The 25,673-nt window shown below is 34.8% G+C and overlaps 3 protein-coding genes across 3 annotated transcripts; all 3 read right to left on the bottom strand.

Annotated features, from left to right (window-relative positions):
- Window positions 1-4,049: 4,049 nt before the first annotated feature.
- LOC147385007 (F-box protein SKIP23-like) lies at window positions 4,050-5,240 on the bottom strand. The gene has a single exon (XM_086424994.1). It carries the CDS (start codon window positions 5,238-5,240, stop codon window positions 4,050-4,052), a length of 1,191 nt encoding a protein of 396 aa, XP_086281120.1.
- Window positions 5,241-9,526: 4,286 nt separating this feature from the next.
- On the bottom strand, window positions 9,527-16,696 carry LOC147385006 (uncharacterized). The gene is made up of 5 exons (XM_086426225.1): window positions 15,986-16,696; window positions 14,802-14,913; window positions 13,150-13,264; window positions 11,044-12,132; window positions 9,527-10,194 (listed from the first exon to the last, which is right to left on the bottom strand). The coding sequence occupies exons 1-5, from the start codon at window positions 16,179-16,181 to the stop codon at window positions 9,901-9,903; spliced, it is 1,806 nt and encodes a 601-aa protein (XP_086282351.1). The 5' UTR covers window positions 16,182-16,696; the 3' UTR covers window positions 9,527-9,900.
- Window positions 16,697-18,961: 2,265 nt separating this feature from the next.
- Window positions 18,962-23,135, bottom strand: LOC147385005 (protein yippee-like). The gene is made up of 5 exons (XM_086426761.1): window positions 22,796-23,135; window positions 20,690-20,733; window positions 20,194-20,302; window positions 20,050-20,105; window positions 18,962-19,163 (listed from the first exon to the last, which is right to left on the bottom strand). The coding sequence occupies exons 1-5, from the start codon at window positions 22,889-22,891 to the stop codon at window positions 19,079-19,081; spliced, it is 390 nt and encodes a 129-aa protein (XP_086282887.1). The 5' UTR covers window positions 22,892-23,135; the 3' UTR covers window positions 18,962-19,078.
- Window positions 23,136-25,673: the final 2,538 nt, after the last annotated feature.

Raw genomic sequence — 25,673 nt, 5'->3', positions numbered from 1 at the left:
ATATTAGTTGTGTTAATGAACATTTTATTGAGTCAATTGGATTATGTTTTTTATTTTAAAAGAGGATTTTTATAATAAGAATTTCATTAAGCACTCTTAACACACACACACACACACACGCACACGCACACTTGCACGCACACACACACAAACCTTTTTAGGGGCAAAAATACTCTTATGCTTTTTGTTATAAATGTATCATTTACAACTTCCTCCCTCCTTTTGTATAAAGGGTCAAATGGAACATAATATTCTTCTTCTCACTCAGTTTTTCTAGGGTTTCTTAGATATCCTTTGGCTTCTCATTTGATGGAACATCTACTCATCGACTTCCCTTTCTCTCAATTAAACGACCATTGATTTCACTCTATCTATTAATTGAACCCACCAACAATTCATTATGACAATTTATGATGGCGGAATTATGTGGAGGGATAAAGCCCTCACCATATGAACCGTTAATGCCGCACCAATCAATGAGAATCTCGAGATGGACATGTGACAATATTTAGATAGAAATCTATCTAAATTGTAATTCTTCTCCTTTAGATAATTATTATATTTGGAAAATGATGAACATGATAATTGTAACATAATTATGATAAGGTTTCATATTCTATTCAAAGTTTAGAGTTTTTTTATTTAAATGGATAAAAGTCATTGAAAATAAGAGAAAAAAAAAAGGGAGAGGAAAAGATGGATACAAAAGAGAGAGAGAGAGAGGTTTGAAAGCTATCATGTAAGATGATTACTAATGTAACATAAATATGAAATATAATAGAATGGTTCCCGGGCTCATGGATGTGGCACTTTTGTCAAACCACTTAAACATTCTTGTGTTCTTTATCTTTTTCTTGTTTTTCTATTTGTATGGAATCTTGTGATTTATTTGTATGGAATCTCGAATTGGATTGAGATCTCGATGTAGTGCAAATCGCATCTACAAATCACACAAGGAGAATGATAAGCTCACAACTTAAAAGATTTAGATGTAACTTTTCACCTATTTGGACCATGTATAAGAATGATTTACAAAAACTAACAACATACTCATAATTTTGTAGCATCCAACTACAGTTGGGGTGAAAATCTATTGTCTTTTTATGTTAAATAGGGAAAAAAAAAATCATATATTATGTCTGTTTATGTTAATCCTCCACACCCTCGTGACGCCCCGAAGGAATGAAGAAGTTGATGGATGTTACTAGGTCTAAAATAAAATAATGTTATGCTTTGAATGTGTAGTTTAAACTTAAATAATGTAATAAATTGGTAGTGCAACAAACTTATATTATAATCACTCAAATATCAAGTTGGTAGATAAGTGATTCAATTGATGCTATGGTCATGAAATGTCATGTTTTATATTAATCACGAATATTTAACATCTTGGATTATTATATTAAAAAAATGGGTGAGTCAATAAGGTGAACAATTTTTTTTTTTTGATAAATAGTATTCTATTCATTAAACAAAACCAAGACGGTCGAGATGATCAACTTGGGTAAACCTTACAACACAGAACTACTCGCGAATAGAGCAGCAAATGCTATCCCACTTGTACAAGAAATCCTCAAAACATAGACCCCTAAGCTCCTTATACACTTTTGACCAACAATTCAAACCAATAAGGTGAACAATTCAATGGTGAAAAACTCGCTAAATGAACTTCGAATTCATTTCAACTTGCCCGGGTCAACTCATTCATTTAAATTTTGAACTTGCTTACACCCAGGTATGACTCGACTATGTTGTCTATCTAAATGAGTAAACTTAATTATTCAAGACCCACTCCCTTTATCCCTAACATAAAGATAGATTGGGATTTCATCTTGCCATGAATGTCAAGGATAACTTTTGTCTTTTTTTTTCTCTCCAATACCCCTTCAACTTTATTTCATTCCCTCTTCTACCCTCTTACCAATCATGCCCCTCCACCTTTGTTGTCTTTCCTCTCTTATCCATTTTTCTATAATACCCCTCCAACTTTATTACCCCTTACTTTTCTATCACTTATCCCTAAAAAAAAGGCCTGACTAAGGCACAAGAAAAGTCTAGTGTGGCGCATAATGGACCAATGAGAAACCATTAGAAGGTCCAATGATGGAATGTGGTGATTATCAATGCATTTAGACTCCTATGAATTTCTACTACTCTCTGTTCCATCTTCGTTGCAACTCTAAATAGAAATCACTGATGTGGATGACCGGAAACAGAAGGAGGTTTGTGCAGCCAAGTACCAAAAGAAGATGAGACAGAAAAGGGATTGCTAGGCACTCATATACCATTCTTTTGTATATCTTTTTTTATATAATTTTTGTTATATTTTCATCATTTGCTTCGCTTTGTCATCCTTTTTGAATATTGGATATTGGATATGACCTTATGATGGTCTGTTTGTTTTTTCATGCTTCATGTGTGGACGGTCTCAATCGTGCCTTTTCTCTCGGGATAGCCTCAAAAAAGTGAACTCGAGTGCTCTTTGAATCTACATTGACAACCATGAAATTTTAAAAATTTCCCCGATCTGTAGGGATCGATAACTTAAAGAGATTGTTGGTGTACATTGATAAGACATTCGAGATTCTGTGTTTTATCCATATGATGCTCGTGTTAGGTGAAAAAGGAATTTGTTCCTGGTGCTACAAAAAAAATTTTACATAAAAATAAAAGCTTAGCTATATATATAAAGATGTCTTTGTTCTGATACATAGAGCATTCTACATTAATACGTTTATATCTTAAATTCAAATCTTTAATGCATTTGATAAGATCTGAAAATTAATGATGGGTTTTCTGCACCTTCTGTAAATCAAACTTTGATTGATGCCATTTTCAAAATTAACAAGAAATCTGTCTTGCCATATATTTGCTTTGTTTCAAATTAGTGATCTATGAACTATAAAATACTTTGCTTTTGCACACTTCAATGATACAATGACGAGGTTCTCCACAGCATTGATGGAATGCTTGGATCCAGAGGAAACCGTGTCTCTGAAAGAAGTTCAAGAACATACTTTCTTTGCTATAAAGAAAGCTTGTCAGAAGCGTGAGTGACCTCATGCCAAAAAAATAATTCTTGCTTCTGATGTAGATATAATTAGACATTTTCACTTCAATTATATTAGTAAAATAAACTTTGTAAATGGATTATAATGTGATTATTATATAATTTTAAATTATATTTTAAGAACTACCTTAATGAAGTATTCTATTGATTGCTAGACTATGATGCATACATACGACTAATCATACCATCGATCCTAAAAACTTCAAGCATGTTGAAACCGATCATCGTGTTGCCATTCATGATGGTGGAACTGTTGATTAGATCTATGTTACCCAATTCATTGGTACTAGTTTGAACCGTGAATCAATACGAACTGAACCAACTCGCGGTATGCTTCATACTTGATTTTTAAAATCAAGAGAACCATGGACCCTTCGAATTTTGATTGGGTTCGGTGAACTTAATTTTCAAATTCACCACGATTAGCCATCATCTTTGAACACATCCATGTCAGCTGATGTCCCCCACAATGTTCCTACAGTGTTACTCCAGCATGACTCATAAATTAAAGATTGATTAACACATGAATTTCGCACTTTATTAACAGCATAAGTTGTATGAGAGAGCCATCGTCCAATATGGGAAATAATGACAATATTACTATATGCTAATGTATTAGAGAGAGATTATCCACCATTAATTGATGGAAAGGTTGGAGTCTTGGACTATTACTTTCAGGTTGGGTGGATATTCTGAAATCAAACACCAAAGCTACTTTTACCCCTCACTATCAATTGTTGAAAGTTGAACTCTTGAAAGTTCCAACACTCTGATTTTCAAACACACTAACATACTTCATATCACACAATCATAAATCTACTTATAACTTCTTACAACAAATATGTCAAGGTTCCAACTTAGTTAAGTTGGTAAGGTGTGCAAGGTATTTTGGTCTATAGCATCCGGTTTCATTAATGAAATACTTATTTAACGTAAAAGAAAATAAAATGAATCTCAATTAAATAAAACTACAAACTGCTTAATATAGGGAGGGTGTGACCCATATGGGTCGGTAGAAAAATACCTTAGACCTATCTATGTAATATGGAAATGGTTCTATACTTTGGTTCTCCATGTTGAAGATACCTACATCATGACCTCCCCCTCTGCCACCTGAGTCAGTATTACCCCCCAAATTATCATCATCACTAAAGTAAATGCAATTAGCTTTACATCCAGGAAAGTCCTTAGCACACAAAGACAAAGAACAGTTATCACCCAAGAACAACGTGCGATCACCTAAGCTTTTCACCTCGACCCATTCTCGTTTCTCGTGATTTAGCTTAAAAACTTTGAAAAATACTGTTTCATACATGTCATCTTCATCTTCCTCGGGAAATATTCTGTGTCTATAGACCAACAAGAGCTCCCCCGCTGACTCCACTAAAAGTTTCTTGTCATAATCGCAGAATAAATTTTTATATGGTGTAATTGTAATTATTTTTGGAGAAGAAGGATCGGTATCAATATCACAAACAACAACACGTCCTTGGCCGTCGACAGCGTAGAATTGTTCATTATAATATATGATGTCGCTGAAGGCATTCCTCTTACTGTCTTTTATTACAGTCCATTTGTCGTCTCCTGATCTACAAAAGGCCAATTTTATGACATCTCCATAGATTGCCATTGCAGTATATCCTTCGTTGTGGGTAGGATTTTTGGACAAGATTACCTTATTCATGTACATGTATGCCACTTCTTTTAGGCTACGTGTGACAATGTCTCCTCTTAAATCCCTATGAAGATATTCTTCACCAACTTCCGAAATCCGAAAATCTAACATATCTGGAAATGTTGTAACGGGTGGGAGTTGGATTTGAACCCTTGTGAGAGGATTTAGTAGTGTAATGGCCGGACTCTCTTCCACAAGTACCAACCATCCTTGGGAAGATCCACAACTACGTTTTCCAATAGCCTCGGGTAGCTCAAGCCAACAAATCTTATTATTAGACAAATTGAAGAAGCCACGAAGTGTGCTAGTTTCGTCGTCTTTGTAGGGTAGCATCAACCATGGAAGTTGGCATGGTAAGTGATGAGGAGAACTCTCCAATAAAGATGATCGCCAAGAACCACAAACAGCGTGATACCGAATATAATCTTCGTTGATAGATAGCCGCTTGGATATCTCCACAACCAATTCTTGTGGGAGATTAGACCAATCACCCATCCTTGATTTGTTTCAATAATTTGAATTACTGAAAACATGAAGAGCAAAAAATTATGAAAAATTCTCTTTCCCTCCTACTCTATAAAAAATCATTCATGGATAGATGTTTTTCATCGAGATCTCTATACTAAATACTAAAGCAGTAAAGCGTACCTTGTTTTCCAGGATTGGAGGAGACTGATCCAGACGGCTGTAAGCAATAGAGTTTTGGAAGACTTTTTATGATAAATCGCAAGTCCTTTTAGGAGAAAGAATTGCGAGAGACTTGAACTGTCCAACTTTGTCTAAGAATCCTATTTGATTACATCTTCTTAAATCATCCAAAACGGTATCTACGTGGCGTGTTTTTGGAGGATTTTAAGAAACATTAGATTCCTACCGTGCGACTCAAATACAAAAAGTTGAGGAGTATAATTAGAAAGAGAAAGCTAATGTGATTTTGTAAGATTTCAAATCTTACTGAGGATCGTTGCACCCACTTGATTATTGGATCTACTCTTTGTTAATTTTTGGAAGGATAATGCTGAAATAACGATAAAATGTACATTCTGGGATATATTTTTGCTGTGGATGTGCATCAAAACCATAGATTTTTTTCATTGAGATATGAGTGAGATCTCTATGATTCTGAGTTCTGACACACATTCATGTCAAAAATGTCCCCCATGATGTACATTTCAATGCTCACCACTCTTTTTGAAAAAATAGATCTTTATTTGTAAATATTAAAATATTTAATCTTTTTTTTGTATAATTATTTTTCTTTTTTATTTATTTATGGGAAAAATGGACTTGAACCACCTCACAAAATGATTTTGCAATATCTCAAACTATTGAGTGTTGTGTTATCCGCCTTCACTCTCGGGTGTCATGTGTTCATATGTCATGCTTCAATTCGACCCATAATCTGTTTATATTAATAGTTCCGCCTTTCCCATCAGATCAATTTTTTGGAGTAGTTAGTTAGTTAACATGGTATCAAAGTGTTTGTATAGGACAGCGGTTTGAATCTTTCCATTTTTATAGGTGAGGGAAGTGTTGAGAGTATATTTTCCTCCACTCTCGGGTGTGTCATTCCCCAATTAAGTCATGTGACTCTCTTATATTAATAGTTCTCCCATTCTCCATAAAATCAATCTTTTAGGGTAAATGATTGTCAATATGGTATCAGAGTGCTAGGTTTGTATAGGTCACGAATAGGAGTCTCCTCGTGGGAATTTTCCATCCTTATGGGTGAAGGGGAGTGTTGAGTGTTGTATTATTTGCCTGCACTATCGGATTTCACGTGTTCACGTATCGTGTCTCAGTTCGACTCATGACCCTCTTATATTTATAGTTGCGCCTTCCCCGTCAAATTGATTTTTTGGAGTAGTTGGTTGATTAACACAAATCAATTGAGCTATGTGTTTAAGCTCTTATATAGATATCAGTTGTGTTAATGAACATTTTATTGAGTCAATTGGATTATGTTTTTTTATTTTAAAAGAGGATTTTTGTAATAAGAATTTCATTAAGCACTCTTAACACACACACACACACACAAAAACCTTTTAGGGGCAAAAATACTCTCATGCTTTTTGTTATGAATGTATGTTTTACAACTTCCTCCCTCCCTTTTTATAAAGGGTCAAATGGAACACAATATTCTTCTTCTCACTCAGTTTTTCTAGGGTTTCTTAGATATCCTTGAGCTTCTCATTTGATGGAACATTTACTCATCGACTTCCCTTTCTCTCAATTAAACGACCATTGATTTCACTCTATCCATTAATTGAACCCACCAACAATTCATTATGACAATTTATGATGGCGGAATTATGTGGAGGGATAAAGCCCTCACTATATGAATCGTTAATGCCGCACCAATCAATAAGAATCTCGAGATGGACATGTGACAATATTTGAATGAAACTCTATCTAAATTGAAATTCTTCTTCTTTAAATAATTATTATATTTGGAAAAAGATGCACATGACAATTGTAACATAATATGATAATGTTTCATATTCTATTCAAAGTTTAGAGTTTTTTTAATAAATGGATAAAATTCATTGAAAATAAGATTAAAAAAAAGAGAGGAAAAGATGGATACAAAAGAGAGAGAGAGAGGTTTGAAAGCTATCACGTAAAATGATTACTCATGTAACATAAATATGAAATATAATAGAATGGCTCCCTGAACTCGTGGATGTGACACTTTTGTCGAATCACTTAAAAATTATCGTGTTCTTTATCTTTTTCTTGTTTTTCTATTATTCTTGTGATTTATTTGTATGGGATCTTGATTGTGACTAAGATCTCAATGTAATACAAATTACATCTATAAATCACGCAAGGAGAATGATAAGCTCACAACTTCAAAGATTTAGATATAACTTTTGACCTATTTTGATCATATGAGAATGATTTACAAAAAAACTAACAACATACTCATAATTTTGTAGCATAAACGTCTCATCCAGTTATAGTTGGGGTGAAAATCTATATGTTTTATTATATTAAATAGGAAAAAAAATTCATTTATTATGTCTGTAAAAGAAGATAAGACAAGGACATAATAATCTCTTCTTTATATATATATATATATATATATATATATATATATATATACTCTCAAAACTATTCATCTTCTTGATGAACAGTTTACCAAATTTGGAATTTTGTCATATTCAACGCAGGAAATAGAGATTCACCCAATTTCTTCTATGAATGATTGGATGATTCTATTGTTAATCGTGTTTTATTTTATTTTTTTATTTATAAGAGATCAATATTGATTGCAAAACAAGTCCACTTAGATAACAAACAAACAAAAAAAGAAGATTTGATTTGATTTGGTTCGGATCAAATCCGATTGATATAAAATCTATTTAAACAACATATAAGATAAGGTATATAATTTACATACTTTAGAACTGCTCCTTTATGTTATGAGATCGGATCCTTAAACTTATAAACAAGGTCACTTTGATAATAATAATAAAATAAAAATAAAAAAATATGAAAATTGCAACACTTACAACACTATGTTTTTTACAATGAAATCTTCAAAATCCCTTTAACCAATACTTTAAATTACAAAAAGTATCTTCTTTTTTCCCTTTAACCAATATTTTAAATTACAAATAAGCTCTTTTGATACATGTGTGTTTGTACATGCCCGCCTTCTAATTTTTTTTAAAAAAACTTATTATAGTACATGGCTGTGGTGGATCTGTTAATTTTGTTTATTTTACTATGAGATTATCCAAGGGTTTGGATTTTCCGAGGGAATACGATGGGGCTAGCCTTCAGATGAGATTTCTAGTCCTGCTTCTGCTGCCCACTTGTATCGATGGACTGATTTACAATTTAATCTATTTCTTTTATTAGTTTTAGTGTAATGATTTTCTATCGCCCCCTCTGACACCACCACCTCTCCCCCTCCTGACACCCCCCCATCACAAAATCATAGATTTATGGTTATGCATATCCCAAGGCCAATGATCTACGATTTTGCGATGGGGCATGTGTCAAAGTGAGGTATCATATTATCACTAGGGGTGCAACTTGATCCAGTTCAAACCGATAACTGAATTAGATCGAGAGCTTTGGGGTGATTTGGTTCGGTTTGGAGCAAGTTGCGGTTCAATTCCAGATTACCAAAATGGAGAACCGATCAATTTGGTTCGGTATTCAGATCAAACTTGTATAGAAATACAATAAATAAATATATGTATATAATAATTATTATGAATTATTTTAAGAATTGGGACATAGATTAGTGATCTTTTTTATAGATAAACTAATGACTTTGTATGAATAGATTTGTGATTTATTGTATTAAATTTTATGTTTCTTTTTCATTAAAAAATATTACTTATAATTTATAGAATATTGGCAATTCATAGGACTGAACCAAACCAAACCGACTTTAATTCGGTTGGGTTGGTTTGATTCCAATGGAATTTTATTCAATTTTGATTCTTATTTAGTGAAATCGACTTATGTTAGTTTGATTCCAATTTGACCTCAAACCGAACCTAGCTACAACCCTAATTATCACGACTCTTAGTTTTATTCCCAACTGTACATATTTATGGGGATGAATAATAGCATATCCCAAGGAAAAATCTATGGTTCTAACACATGCCATGTCAAGGAGTGTATGTCTGAGGGGAGCATCAGCAAATCATTATTCTAAAAACAAGAGTGTTTAAATTTTTTTTTTCCTGGGAAAAAACATTTTTTTAGTTGTTCTAATCGTCAGATACACAAGACACAATTTTTACAACTAAAAATAAAAATGCCATTTTTGTTACTATGCTCGGTCGAACTGATATTTCCTAAGTATCAAGATCTCAATTTAACAATACAACAGTAGAAGCAATTTCAATGGTGCTTTGTAAACAAAAAATAATGTTTTTTGAAGCAGAAAAACGAACTTTCCGATTTCCAGTTAACATTTCTGACATTGTGGGGTTACGAGTTCATGGTGCCCCAAATAATAGTTGATGAACCAGTAAGAAAGGTTCGGCACATACATCTAACAGATTTCACTAGTAATACAACAGGCCATGAAGAAGAAAACCTAGCTGCCAACCCTGCACAATAAACTTTACATAAAGCTTACAAGCAACAAGCCTAAGTCAGCTCAGATTCCCCATCATTGACAACCAGTTTAGATCTCAGGGTTCTCAGGGTTCTCAGGGTTTACCGACTCTATGGAACACCTGCCATGCTGGCTTGCAGGAGAGGATATATATCCTCTCTCACTGCCTACATCATCATCGAAATATAGGGGAGTGTTATTGACACTCTGCTCTGAACAGGCATTACTGCTCGTGGCAAGAGGAGAGTCCGAAACACTAACTGTCCTGCTTCTTGGGGGCCCAGATCTTACACTGTACATAGAGGAAGCTGGAATGTTTGTCATCAATGGGCGTAAGCTACCTGGAACACGTCGCCTTATATCCTGCACAAATGTTGTATCTTGGAGTCAAAATATGACTACAGAAGGCTGTCAATGTTATTATAGCCCCCCATTTTCTTTGTTACTACGAGTTCTAGAAACACCCATGTGAGACGACACCTAAATAGGTAGATCTGAAACACCCAAGTGTGCCACATGAAGTGGCTCGGGTACATGACAAGTGCCTGACCAAACAACCAATATTTTATAATATGAAATATTCTGGGACCCAGATCCAATTTCAATCCCTGTCAAGTTGAACTGATGTGGATGCCAAGGGAGATTGTTCGATCTGGTTATCATCCATGTGTACCTTATATGCATTAGTAGACCATTTCTATGTTACCTGATTCGTGGGTTCACTCGGTTCGAATTCGAGTTCGTGGTTCATGGTTCGCCACTTGGAGAATGAATCCAGTTCATAGGGGTTGACAGAGATGAGGGCATTTGAAGGTTGAAGAGAAGAGTAGGGTGTAAAAGTGATCAATGGAAGATTTTGGGAAGAAAAAACCAAGTTTTTTTTTTTTTTAATCAGTTGAAGATGAGGCTATTCAGTCATTTTTCATCAGTCTATTAATAAGGACCAAGGTCAAAGGGGCATGCTATAAGTTGAATATTTTTGGGGTGTCTCAAATATTATCATAATGTGCAGGGGCATGTAAAAAAATAATAAAAATGCAGCTCATTGAGTTTGCTGCATTTCATGAACTGAGTGAACTGTACCACGAACTCGTTCAGTTTGAACAGGTTCACAGTTTGGTACCTTACCAACAAATTAGGTAACCCTCGACCCTCCTTGGCTTCTTTATTAACTTGCAAATAATACGGTACAAGCTGCAGAGGGATACATACCATATGCCTCAGCGCCATATCTAAAGATTTCTTTGAGAGTGTTCTTCCAAAGCCAGAGCTATCAGGAGATGAGGATGATTTTCCCATGGGGTCATTATGAGATAAACGTTTGTCATCTTGCTTCGGAGGTGCCAGTTTCCGCATGTTTACTACTCTTTCTACCATCTTAGTACCAATTAAAACAGGGCTCACATTGTCACTACCATTGGAGCGTGCACGGCTAATTGCGGGAACAGAGCTTCTGCTGCTATGGCCATTTGGAGGTTGTCCTCGCGAAGGAGAGCATGATTGCCTTCTTGGTCTTCCGTTATAACTTGGCTCAACAGAAGAGGATCGGGCACTAGGTCCTCCAGGCCTACCCCTAGAGGCAGAAACTGGCCTGGAAGCCATTGATGTCCTTAAATTTGGGGGAGGATCAACAGAAGAGGATCGGGCACTGGGAGCTCCAGGCCTAGTCCTAGAGGCAGAAACTGGCCTTTCAGGCATTGATGTCCTCAAATTTGGGGGAGCGTCTAGTGAAAAACCGGGCATTTCTGAAGGTTTCCAGGGTCTGGACTTCACCTTTGGAGAACTGCCTTGCGATGGGACGGGATTTTTCATTGTAGTGGGACGTGATTTGGTCACCGAAGAAGGCCGACTAGGAGGTGCAGATACCTTGGATATACTTGATGGGGTTGACGGCCGCCGAGTTGGTGTTGCCGACCTTGTTATGGAATTTGATGCTTGTACAGTGGATGTTGACGTGGTAGGCCTTGATGTTGGTGTGGAAGATCTTGCAGACATGTTGGGCCTTGATGTTGGTGTGGAAGATCTTGCAGAAGGGTTAGAGGGTTTTGTTGGAGGGGCAGTAGTCTTAGATGAAGGTAAGGTGGCCCTAGAAGTGGGTGTGGAAGGTCTCAAATGTTTAGTTGTGGCAGGTAATGTGTGGCGCACGGTTGGTGTTGGAGGTCTAGATGAAGTTGAACTTGCCCCCCCTGATGATGAGGGCCTGCGAATTCCAGTACTAGAAGAGTTCAATCCAGAGGACAGAGTCGACTGCCTGGATACTAAGCTACTCCTTGAAGTAGACTCTGCATGGGAATTTGCTAACTGCAACCACAAAAGAGAAATGACTTGGCAGTATGAATAGGCAATAAAGAATAAGAACTAAAAAACCAGAACAAAAATCATCATTATCAAAGCCTTATCCGAAAATTTTGGGGTCAGTTGAGCAACCAATTACATCCAAAACAATAACTTGGACACCTCAATGAAATATTAGAATTTTTGGGGGGTTAGAAAGATTCTCATTAATTTGCGAATTGCGATTGATTCCAATCATTACCTATCTCAATGTGATTTATGCTTGAATGGTACAGCAACTTATCTTAAAATTGACTATTAAACAAAGGGTTTTGTTAACACGTGCACTAAGGGCACATGTTTAGGTGCATTACATACACTTCGGAAATTGAATTTCCTACAAAAAATGCCCTCAAAAGATTTTTACCAGAAATACCCTCAACTGCTTATTTCCAAGGTGTATTTAATGCACCTAAATGTGTGCCCTTAGGACACATGTTAACAAGACCCTTAACCAAAATACCCAAGTAGAAAATGAAATATTGCAAATTTGCAATCACAATAACCACACAAAAAATCCATTTAAAAACAAAGAATTAGAACTCAAGGGGGCTGTGTGTATGGTATTGTTAGACCAAAATGAAGTAACTGTAAGCATGTCAAACATGGGTTGAACCCACCATTTAATGGGTTCTAAAATATCCGGATAGCTCAGATGGTTTTGATTCTCCAATCAGCATTCTGATTTTGAAGGATATATATTACCCATTGGATTGTGGATCCTTGCTATGTTTGTTTATGTAAAGGAGAGCCAGTGCAATTATGGGTGGTGTAATTTTAGACTGTAGTGACCATAAATTCCCTGAGAATTGAAGTTGGAGTACCATAAAATGGTCTCACAGTTATGATCATTAGAGATGCTTAACTTTATAGTTTGCTCATCCTATTAACTATCAAATACCATACTAAATGTATCAGCAGTTCAACTATTGGCATGAGATCAACCATACTTAATTTAAATTAAATGGAGTTCAGAGTTCTTACCCTAGACTTCAATATGGATGTACGAGCATTAGGAGTTCCAATTTGACTCATGACGGTTTTCTGTGATTCTCTCTCCAAAGAAGGAAAAAGAGGAGTGCCAGGCGGGGTTAAAAGCCTGGAAGCAGAAGAAAACTTCGATAAATAACAATGCTAAAAACATATCCACCTTCACCCTTTCACATCGAGCATGATTCGATAACCTGAACCAGTACCACTTATGAATTCATTTCAAACGTATATATGCTCCAATAATCATAGAAAACCATCACCATCGTCAGTGAAAAAATCTTCTAACTTTAAATAGGCTTTTCACCAATTAAAAAAATATATATGCTTGACTAGCAAATAAAGAAAAAATTATTGTGACAAATCATGAGGTCAACCATGTCGCCAATCATCTCCTTTCTGGGGTGGGGGGGAAGTCCATATATATCAGTGAAAGGGAATAAGGGAGATCAAATAAGAAAATCTCAGATGGTCATGAGATTGTACAACTTGAAAACATCGAGAGCGAAAGAGGTTGAAGAAACAAGCTCCATCATCTTCTAGCATTAAAATGAGGATAGGGAGAGGCGAAGCCCAGAACATACGAAGTGATGAAAGGATCATTGAGAAAGGAATAACAGAAGACAAAAGAAAGGAAGGCAGAGAAAAGAGGACAAAACGAAGAGAAAATTTGTCTCCTTTTTTAAGTTTTGATCTAGACAATTGTTGTTTGTTTTTTTTTTCTTTCTATACATAAAAAAAGAACATAATATTGAGTGGTTTGACACAAAATTGCTCGGTTTGATTGACTAACAGGACCTTAAAAAAATTGTAAAGCAATAAGTTAATAACCATCCAAGCCATTGTGACGCCAGTTCACTGGTCACACATTGAATCATCCAATCTGATCCAGTTTTCAAAACATTGGTCTGCACAATTATAAATAGAGTCGTGATTTTCTGATGCCCCCATACGCCTCCTGATGTGGCATGGGCTAGAACCATAGATTTTTCCCTCAAGATACACAACTGTACATCCCCATATATATGTGCAGTTGTGTATCCCGAGGAAAATAATCTATGATTCTAACCCATGCCACATCAGGGGGCGTAGGGGGATGTCAGAAAATCATTATTCTTATAAATATCCACTATATCAGCAATGGGGAAGCAATGATCAAGTAAGAAAATGGAAGTCACAGATGGGTCATATATAAAAACAAAGATCCTTTGACTAAGTATAAGAAACAAATCAGGGATTCAGCTACTGCATTGAATTGGATGGGAGATCGAGAGGTGAAACCGTGCTTGGATGTCATCAGTTCTGAATTAAGAGATAAGAAAAGTGCAGTTCTGATGGTTGTCTGATTTATAGGGATACATTAAAATGGGAAATTTTATAGACTACTACTTTCTATTCGATGTTTTATTCTTCTATGAACAATAAAAGTTTAAAAGTATTGCACCAGTACAAATAAAACTTATGTCCTCTTAATAATAGCAGAAATTAAGGTTGATTAAGAAAAAAAATCTGAGAAAACATATTTTGATATTGAATGGAATTAATTGCTTCACTTACAGTATGCAGAAAGCAGCCAATTATGAGACTAATGAATGTTAACAAAGAAACGGAATCCTACAGCAGATCAAAGAGATGTTTGACATTACCAATCATAATCATTTTTATCATTGTCAGAGTTTAAGAAATCGTCAGTAGATGTCTTGCGTGCGGGAATAGATTGCACAATCTTGAATATGGGAGAACTGCCAGGTTTAGATCCTGCAACCATGAAATATCAGTTAAGATGGAAACAAAAGAGCAAAGTTATTGTGCCCATTGTCCAACTAAGTTAGTAGACAAGCCGGATCAAACACATGATATCACGGTTGCACTACATATCATCATCCAACTAAGTTATTGTGCTCATTGTCCTCACACTTGAAGAAACCCTCCAATTCACAGAACTTATTAACCTATTAAGATGCCTAAGGAAAATCCAATTGGAATTCAAGGGCCTGTTTGGACCGCCATTTTTGTACCAAAAAAATGCATTTTGAAGCACAAAAAAAAAATCTCTAAGCAAAAATTATTAAGATGACTTAAGGAAAGTCCAATTGGGATGCAAAGGCTTCTTTGGACCCCATTTTTGCACCAAAAATGTATTTTAAAGCATTAAATTAAAAAATCTTGGAGTGAAAATGGTGATCCTAACATGCACTTAATTTCAAAATTATTAAGATGACTAAGGAAAATCCAATTGGGATTCAAAGGCTTCTTTGGACCGCTCTATTTGCACCAAAAAATGTATTTTTAAGCATTTCAAAAAAAAAAAAAAAACTTGGAGTGAAAATGGTGATCCTAACATGCATTAAACTTCGAAATTATTATGATGCCTAAGGAATATCCAATTGGGATTCAAGGGCTTCTTTGGACAGCCATTTTGGCACCAAAAAATGTATTTTGAAATTTGAAGCATTAAAAAATAAAAATCTTGGAGCGGAAATGGCGATCCTAATATCCACTAAACTTCGAAATTATTAAGATTCCCAAAAGGAAAATCCAATTGGGATTGAAGGCCTTCTTTGGACAGCCATTTTTGCACCAAAAAATGTATTTTGAAGCATTTAAGAGAGGAAAAAAAAAAGCTTGCAGCGAAAATGAAGATCCTGTTATGCTCTAAACTCCTGTATTAGAAGAATATCTCGTATCATGACAACCGATAGACAGAAAAGACTTAACGTAGGTGGATGAAATCTTAAAGAAACTAAATTGAAACTATATGCAAACGTTAACAGCAGTATAGAAAAAAAAATGTAAATAAACAGGTGAACGAAAACCTAGAAACAGATACCTAACGTAGGATCAAGTTCTTCGGCGTTCTGAAGAAGCAGATTGTCCCTCTCCTTCTCGCGTTTCCGCATCTCGAGAAACAAAGCGAGCTCCTCTTCCTTCTCCTTCACCATAGTTCCAGTCTGTTTCCTCTCTTGATGCCTACGCTGTACGGTCGCCTGCATTGGCGATTCCTGAGCCCTAAAACTGCGATTCATCTTCGAATCGAACCTCTACTCACCAAAATAAGTAAAATAGGAAAGATGTCCAAGACTCCAACCTAAAAACCTAATTTTCACAAAAATTTATAATTTCTACGCTAAAAGAACCATCAGATTCCTCCAAAACAGAAAATGGGAGCTACAGATCTGAAACCGAGCTGCAAAACTGTAAAAATAGGAAAAATTTGTCCTTTTCTCCTTTCTTCACCGATTGAATCTCTCTATAAACGAGGAACTTAACGATTTCCACCTGAAATTAGAAACACAACTCTTATCTACCGTTCAGCTTCTAACATTTCCGTAAGTACGCCGTTATATTTGAAACGGAAACTGTTAGCTTGGATCGACCGCCATTGTTGCAGAAACAAGAGATAGAGTTTTTGAAGAACGAGTGGCATTTCTTGTTATTTTATGCTTCGTTGTTTTGGTTTGAAGAGAACAGTGCGTGAAAAGAGGGGGAATGAAAGAGGATCGGGCATTCAACACCAAGAACCCGTTTTGATCTCTCTCTCTCTCTCTTCCTACGTTTTCAAAATATATTAAATTAAACTGTTTTGTCGAATTGGATGAGGATCATGTACTTCACGGAGTTAGTTAAGGTACCCATAGCTTGGTCATTTAAAGCCACCTGGTATTTTTAATATTTTAGAAATACCCCTGTTAAATTAGGTATATTAGGCTTACCCCTTGCAACATGCAAGATAATATATACTCCATTGACCGTAAGTCAACGTGATGATTTAAGAGTGATGCCCTGACATGGCATGGGCTAGAACCATAGATTCTTTTCCCTTGAGATACACAATTGTACATCCCATATATTTGTGCAATTGTGTCTCCCGAGGAGAATAATCTATGATTCTAGCATATGCCACATCAAGGGCATATGAGGTTGTGTGTTAGAAAGGGGCATCAGAAAATCATTATTCTTTTTTAAGATGCTCTTCCATCAAATACTTAAATTATTAAAATCAAATTTCTAAAAAAAATAAAAAATTACTATTAAATCATCAATAAAAAAATGACCTTGACTTGAGGTCAAAAGGGTACACCTAATATCACCAATTTAAGTGGGAAATTTTTCTAAAAGAATAATGCTAGAGTGACCTATAGGGTACATACACAAGAAACATTTGACATGATGGCATGCACATGCTCGTAGATGTATTTTGTCCGAGATACGAGTAAAATGCATCTACGAACATGCGCACACCACCACCACATCAAGATGTCCCCCATGTGTTCATCGCTGAGGTCACTCCAGCACTAATCTTTTCAAAATACTATTTTCTTTGATAAATTACACTTTCATCCCCTACATTTTCACATAATTTTATGTTGATCCCCTCGCATTTCAATGTTAAAGGGAAGGTAAGTGTGGTTGTCAAAATGTTAGGGGTCAAAGTGAAATTATGCCATATCATAGGGGTTCAAAGTGTAATTTACCCTTTATTTTTCAAGCCCAGTGATCTACAAGGATATTAACCCTAACCACATTTTGTTGAATATTTGAGATACCCCTCTATTTTCAAAAGGATTACAAGTCCTTTGACTTTAGTCTACTCTATAGATTAATAAAACTACTTAAATACCCTTATCTTCAATCAGTTAAGGCCAAGGCCAAGAATAGGGGTGTCAATGAGTACCTATTTAATGGAAATCCAATCGAAATCGAAAACCCTGGTTCTAGATCTCTTGTTCTTAGAACTTATAAAAGTTGGGTCTAAAATGAAATTAAACCAATAGGAATCCGAACCGTTAGATTCTATCCAATAGGTACCCGTGGGCATCCGAAACCGATTTATTTTGTTATTTCTTTCCATATTATAAATGATTTAAGGTATTTTTACTTTAAAATTAACCCAATGAAGATCTACCAACCAAAAATCAGACAATGACAGAGCGGCATATGATTGAGCAAAACACACAGAACATGTACCCATGTTATATAAAATTCTTTAATTTTTCCTATAAATTATCCGATTGGAGCTTAAAATGAATTACTCTTCTAAAAATTTATTGTTTTTAACTAAGATAAATTTTTATTTGAATTTTTTTTTATTAATTTGAATCTTTAGTATAACAAATAATAATAAAATTAATCATTTTGTTGATAATATGTTAATTTTTTAAAAGGATTTATATATATATAATGATTTGAAATACTTTTTTCTGAATTGATTCTTGAGAACTGGAATCGATGGGTACTCATGTTTTTTAATGGTTCCGATTTCATTTATTTTGGAATTGGACCTAGAACTAACAAGAACAAGAACCGAACTAAATATAATGGTTACAGTTCTAAGTTCCTTAGGAACCAAATCAGAACCGACCCATTGACACCCCTAGCCAAAAACAAGATAGGATTTTTGGAGAATTATTTTCTGCAAGGGGTTAGGGTTCACGAGAGATTATCAGAGATAGAATTTTGGCAGAAAAATAAAAACTAAGTCGTTTTGTATTAATTTACTAGAGTAGAACAAAGTCAAGGGCCTGTCATTATTTTGAAAACGCAGGGGTATCTCAAAGATTCACAAAAACGTGACACTTCCCAAAATGAAAAATGTCAAAACAAGATTTTGGGTTTTAGTTTTATAGGTGAAAGTAATCATGACAGAATAACATTAGATGAGGAAATCATTTTCCAACGGAAAAATGATTTTCAAGGTAAAATGAGCAATCATACACCTGAAAATCGCATTTTCCAAGGAAAATATTTCCTAGAAACGACTTCACTGCCCGATCAGCATTTCCTAGCTTATGGATCAGATACACAATTGTTCAAATAGAAATGTAATTACGATTGTCTTGAGAATCCAGAAAAGTTGAGCAAGATCATCAACATAGAGAATTCACAATTAGAACAAGTGAAACACCTTTAAGCGGAAAGTTTACTAAGCATCGTCTGCATCACTGCCATCAATCTGAGCTTCATGATTGGCCCAGTAATGGCTCCCATCGGGACCCGACACCTTGTACCTGCTCGACAAGAAAATTCAATCTCAAACACTTCTAATGACCATTAAATTTGGAAAAATTTATTTAAAGTACCTTGGTGGAGGAATTTATTTCTAAATAGTCCATAAGTTTGGGGCGATAACTTGATAGGACATTTAGTAAACTTTTTATTTCTTAATGGTTCCTCATTATTGGCGAGTTCATCATTTTTTTATTTACTGTTGAGTTCACCACTTTTTATTTATTATCGAACTTGACATTGGTAAAACCCACCCATTTTCAATTTTTGAGTTTTTTCGAAAAAAATACTAGAAAGATTGACTAAAAACTTGAGATAACAACTTGTTTAGATGATTTCAACCCAAAAGAACTATTTTTTCTCGATTTTCATCTCAAAACTAAGAAAAAAAAAAGTGAAAAAAACTCTAGTTTTATTTTTATTTTTTATGTGCACCTTCAAAATGTTTGAAAAAACCCTTTAAAATAGCTTCTTTTTTCCTTCTAAAATCCTTCAATGGAATGGTGTCTTTGAAACTCGATTGAGATGCCAAAAATTTAATTTTTTTGGGTGAAAATAATGAGTTCTAATGGTTAGGGCATTCAATCGTGAGAAATGTGAGAGATGAGGTCCAGGGATTGTTAAGAAAAGAAAAGTTTACTAAATGGACTATTGAGAAACCGCCCACAACTTAGGGACTATTTAGAAAAAAGTCCTTCCACCAAGGTCCTATAAGTATTTTTCCCTTAAATTTGTAGACCAATAATATAAGACAACTTCTATTGCCACAACAACTTTTGCTAACGCCACCCCAAAACGCGTGCTAATACTTTGATTGTGGTGGTGTTAGCAAAAGTTAGTGTGGCAATAGAATCTCTCTAATATAATTGCCATCTTGTTAGTACTTACCTCTCAAGGATGAATTTCCCTTCTTTGTACTTTTGGCCCTTCTCATAGGCAGCTTCCTAGAAGAGAACCACCGAATCACAAACGACTACAAAACTATTATTACGTAGAAATCATAAATTTAAAAGCTTGGATTCCTGATCTTACATATTTCCACCCCACAATCGACCCACAACCGATACAGAATATGTCGGCAACCGTATGCATCCCAGTTATCATCATTCTTTCTTCTTTCTCTCCCACATTGACATTCACACTGTCAAGCATTTGGGAGAGAATACGTCAATTTGAGCCTCCAAATGTGCAACAAAAAAAAAAAACAATTACGATTCTTCAAGGACATGAGCCATTTATATGCTTGTCTAGGACATAATGGGAGAGGGTATGCTCGTATTTTCGTCTCTCCTATTATAATCAGACATACTTGAACAAACCACATAACCTTAACTGGATTGGACAAATACATTCTGCATAGGTCTTTAACTATCAAGTGAGACCAACTCAAATAAAATTGAAGGCTAAAAGTACAAAGTAGCCACTTTGCAAGAGAAAAAACCACGCTTGTAAGCTGATTAAGGGCAATTATGCACAAATGGTTCAACTTAAATGGCAATTAAGATATGTAAAATCAAGTAATACTTACACCTTACTGAAGAGATAAGCCTTCCCATGCTTGCAATGGAAAGACTGAATAAGAACAGAAGCAAAACGCTGAGTTAGAAACGTTTTACAGTTGAATTGCTCTAAATAGGCATGTATTGGACATTGAAAAAAGAGTCGTGATAATCTGACTTACCCACGTGGCATACTTAATCGACACCCATGACATGACATGCTCGGGAATCGTAGATCTGCACTCCTCGGGATACAGAATCGCACTTCCCCATAAAAGTTGATTGAGTATCCTGAGGAGTGCAGATCTACGGTTCCCAAACATGTCATGCCAGGGGTGTCGATTGAGTATGCCAAGCTTTAATATGCAAGAGAAACATCATGTAGTATGTCATTCCGATTACGAAGAAAGCTGTGTTCTGCGATAATAGTCAGATCAACAGCTTGTCTTTTGGTCAAATTTTATGTTCTAGTTTTTTAGTCTGGGCAGTAACAGAGGCGGCACAAGCTAACATGTTCACTGAGATTTTTGCACTTAGTGTGTCTTCATGAGAGCAACGGTTTCTCATTAACTCGTTCTTTATTCGAACACCCAAGAAATTTTTGTAATTTCAAGTATTCTCTACTTTTCACCCAATCGGAACAAATTCCATTAAAAATATTACACCATATATATCTACAAAATGAGGTTACATGTCTTCATGAGAACCATTGCTTCTCATTCATTAACTTGCACTTTATTCAAGTGCCCAAAAAAGCTTTGTAATTTCAAGCAATCTCTACTTTTCACCCTATCAGAGCAAATTCCATAAATAAATTTTCATTATATACCTACAAAGTTGAGGTTGTTAGGAAATGAATGGAGATTGAATACCAAAATGTTGAATCACAAACCAAAAAGTCCTTGTTGGTGTGAAATGCGGCAACGATGTGTCCAAACATATTTTAAAATATGTTGAAAATCCGGTTTTTAAAATATTGTTAGCATCTAAAGGGTTTAATTCTTTTTGTGACATGAAATTTTAGAAGAGGAAGGCCTTCACGGGCACCCACGTGAGATTTAAATCCAAGAGATTTGCACTGGTTCATGGGTTTGCTCAGTTCAAATTCAGGTTTGTGGTCTGTCACTCTAGAATGAACCCGGTTCGTAAGGGTAGGTAGAGATAATTCATTTCTTGGATCACTTTGATTTCCTGGATTGGATCACTAGCCAGGTTGCTTGTGCATATATATATCCAAGTTGTATGTACAATTATAATGTTAAAAAAATCTAAGTTAAATAGAAATAAATTAATAAAATAATCTAAAATTTAAATATAAATACTGAAAAAATATATATAATAAATTGGTTTGGTTCACCAAATTAATTAAAAAATTATTTGGTTCGCCGAACTAAACTATTGAGTTCGCTGAACCAAATGTTTTAGTTCGCCGAACCCAATCAAAATTCAGTGGATTCATGGTTTGCTTGATTTTACGAACCCAATACAAACCGTACCACGAACTAGTTCACTTAGTACTGGTTCGTGGTTTGGACTAGTAGCAACCAATTGGGTAACATATATCCTATCAATAATCAAGGAAATTGGAGACCCATAACACAAACATGATTAAAACACCAAAAGAAATCCCCAAAAGACAAAACCCAAAGCAATGGAACAATTTATTTTTTTATTTTTTTGAGAATTTTGAACAAAATCTATAATAAATAAATACATAAAGTCCAACTATGTTAAATCCTCTTGTTTCAAGCAACAGAGGTGATGGGATCAACACTCCTCAAGCCTTTTTACCAACTTAGCTAAGCTTGTATCTTGGGGTCCTCTAATAATATAAAAATAGTTTTTTTTTTTTTTAAGGAACAAAAGAAAACATGAATGAACATAGAAAATCAATCAAATCCTAAAAAAGGTAGAAATAACAGTTAAATTTTCTTCAAATGGACAAAACTCCTATGAAATGGTAAAAATTCGTCGATTAGAAGGGAACCCATGATACAGAAATCCACAAGAACTCATAAAAAATTCAACAGAAAAATTATATAAAACACAAAAGACTCAAAATATAGAATTAAATAATTATTAAAAAAACATGGGAATGTGAAGGATTAATGGGTTACAGTGAGAGGATATGAAACCTTGGAAACAATGTCTTCGCAGAGAGCGAAATTAGTCTGGCAGTGCTTGCAGCTATAGATCCTGCCTTCCAGATTAATCAAATATAGCCTACCCATATCTCCTCTCCTTTCCAATCAAGAAAAAAAAAATTCCAACTTTCTCTCTTCTTTTACCCCAAAACACACACTAAACAACAAATATCTGCAAAATAAAGGAAACCAAACCTAATATAGAGAAGATTAGAAGAACTAATCAAAGCTACTATAGACCCAAAATGCTTAGAAAGAGCAAAAGTATAGAGAAATGAAAAGACAAGACTCAATGATGGATGCTGCCACAGTCCCACTTGTAACTACTTTACAAGGAATGTTGGTAGCAAATTGTAGGATAATGATTTTCTAACTAGAAACTCTTCACTCACTCAGCATTTGGATGACGTGGCATGAACATGGAATCATAGATATTTTTCCTTGAAATTCACAATTTTAATATTTTATAGAGATATGCAGTTGTGTATCCCAAGAAAAAGATCTATGAGTCATTGTCTATGCCACGTCTACCGAGTGGAGACTTTCTAGTTTGAAAATCAGCACTCTTACTACTAACAAATGAGTCGTGATGAATGCACACAATTTTAGTACATGGTTGGGTAGGCAGCTGACATGGCAAGCGAAGAAATCTGAATTTTATTGAAATTCTTTGATAAATATTACATGACCCTAATAGGGTATTTATAAAAATTACATCAACAAAGATATGAAAACTAACATAATATACAAATATTATAAATATAGAATGTCTTAATTGAAAGTATTTAATATATTATTTTCTTGGTGATGAGATATATTGATAATAATACAATGTATCTCGTGCATCATATTCTTTTACATCAAGGGCACAGAATCATATAACTTTTTCATCGAATACACAAGAAAATAATATGTGATTATGTGCCCTTATCACGTCAGTCGCGTACTAAAACTGCATGCATTCATCATTATTCTTAAAAAATTTATGTGCAAAGCTGATGAATCAATGGCATGACGCCACATGTATTGAAAATTACTTAAAATGGAAACCCTTTTAGGTCAAAAATTTTCTCTCCACTAACCGATCTTACTTGCTTTGGCAATGCACATGGAGTCATGTCATTGGCTCATCAGCTTGACACAAAAATTTGTTAACAATGCGTACAGAGTGATTGTTTGGTCCCACCTAAGAGTTATCAATGGGTACCCATTCACCCCACTATCCAAAATATCCAAAATCGAGTGTTTGGGTCCATCATCTTGGATCAAATTAATCATTATGAATCCACTATTATAAATCGGATTATTTTTTTGGTTAAGTTTTAAATAATTATCTCACTTCATTTACCGTAGAAAAACACTTTCCTTACTAATTTAATAAGATATTAACTCTTACTAAGGGTTCTTGAGATCAAATGAATTACCACATTGGCAATCAAAATCACAACCTCTAGATTTTATGGAAAAACTTGGATCCAAAAAAGAAAACAATTTCTTTTGGGCTTAATCCAAAGATTTGAAAATGAACGAGCTATCAAACTTCCACAAAACTCTCAAATTTAAAATTAAAATTCAACAATTGAAAATAACATTTTTTATGAAATTATTTTTTCAAAGTTCATAGAATTTTATCCTCTACAATCCTATGGCATCTGACATTGGATCATGTTTTTAGATGCTACAACGTCATGAGCTCAACAACCCTTGGAAAGAGCTGAAATCTTACTAAGTCGCACCATGTGAAAAAGAAGGGGAAAATTTGACGAACCTTGGAGTCAAATTTACCTATTTTTTCACCCAATATTAGTAAGGCTAGTTGAACTCTTTATCTCACTTACATTCTGACTATTTGTGATGGTAAATGATCAAAGTCCATGTTGTGTTGAAATTCAATCCCAATCCTAATCAAGACAACTTTTGATTCATAATGACAGTAATATCTTGGAACTACAATGGGTGTCTTTGAGTCCAAAAACATATGGTGGAAGACGAACATTGATATTATCATATGCAGTTAGGTTTGAGCTAGTGCCCCTTAATATTATCAAGCCTTACAAGGAGACCAAAGTCGGAATCCTCGTGATCAACAACCGTTAATCACGATCAAGAGGTGACAAAATAATTGACAAAAGACAAGTTCTCACTAGCAAAAAACCACAACGAAGCAGATCAACGAGAGTGATGAGTGACATAATATTGGACATGCTTCTAGAAAGGTCAACCACCATAACAATCAAATACCTCATTCGATGAGTGAAATGATATGCATGTGAATGAAGTTTGAGACATGACATCAGATTATGTGACATATATGGAACAAATGAGAAAGCTATGGAGATAGTTGAAATGCTCAAGAACCCCCCAAAAACCTGTAACTAAAGCATGCTCATTGAGAAACACATAATATTTTTTTGTCAATCAATACCTATACTTTGTCAAATTAAATCTTTGGTATAGATTTTTATGAAGGTGGAGCTTGAAGAACTCTTGCAAAACCATGAATCCATGATTGAGAGCACGATTTTAAAACTTGTTCAAATCGAAACCGCTCAGGGGAGTCATCTTGGTCTTGGAGGCAAGATGACAACATAGTCAATGTGATTTGCTCAATTATACCCATAAAAAAGGCCCAGTTACATTGACTTGTCTAAAAAATCTAAGTTTTGTGATATAAAATAATTAATTTTGAATGATTTAAATAAAATTGGGATTTTATGATTGAGTTTTCAAGAATACTAATCCAACTTAGAGATATATATATATATATATATTAATTACAAATATATTAATAAATCATTTGAAATGATTTGACTTGATCAAAATGAGACTTGAAATGAGTCAATTTGATGGGTCGAGACAGGAAATCGTG

The sequence above is a fragment of the Akebia trifoliata genome, chromosome 15 (assembly GCF_017979445.1).
Source record: "Akebia trifoliata isolate Shusen 1 chromosome 15, ASM1797944v1, whole genome shotgun sequence".
NCBI lineage: Eukaryota > Viridiplantae > Streptophyta > Magnoliopsida > Ranunculales > Lardizabalaceae > Akebia > Akebia trifoliata.
Note: the sequence above shows the minus strand (reverse complement) of the source record. Positions and strands in the feature narration are given on the sequence as shown.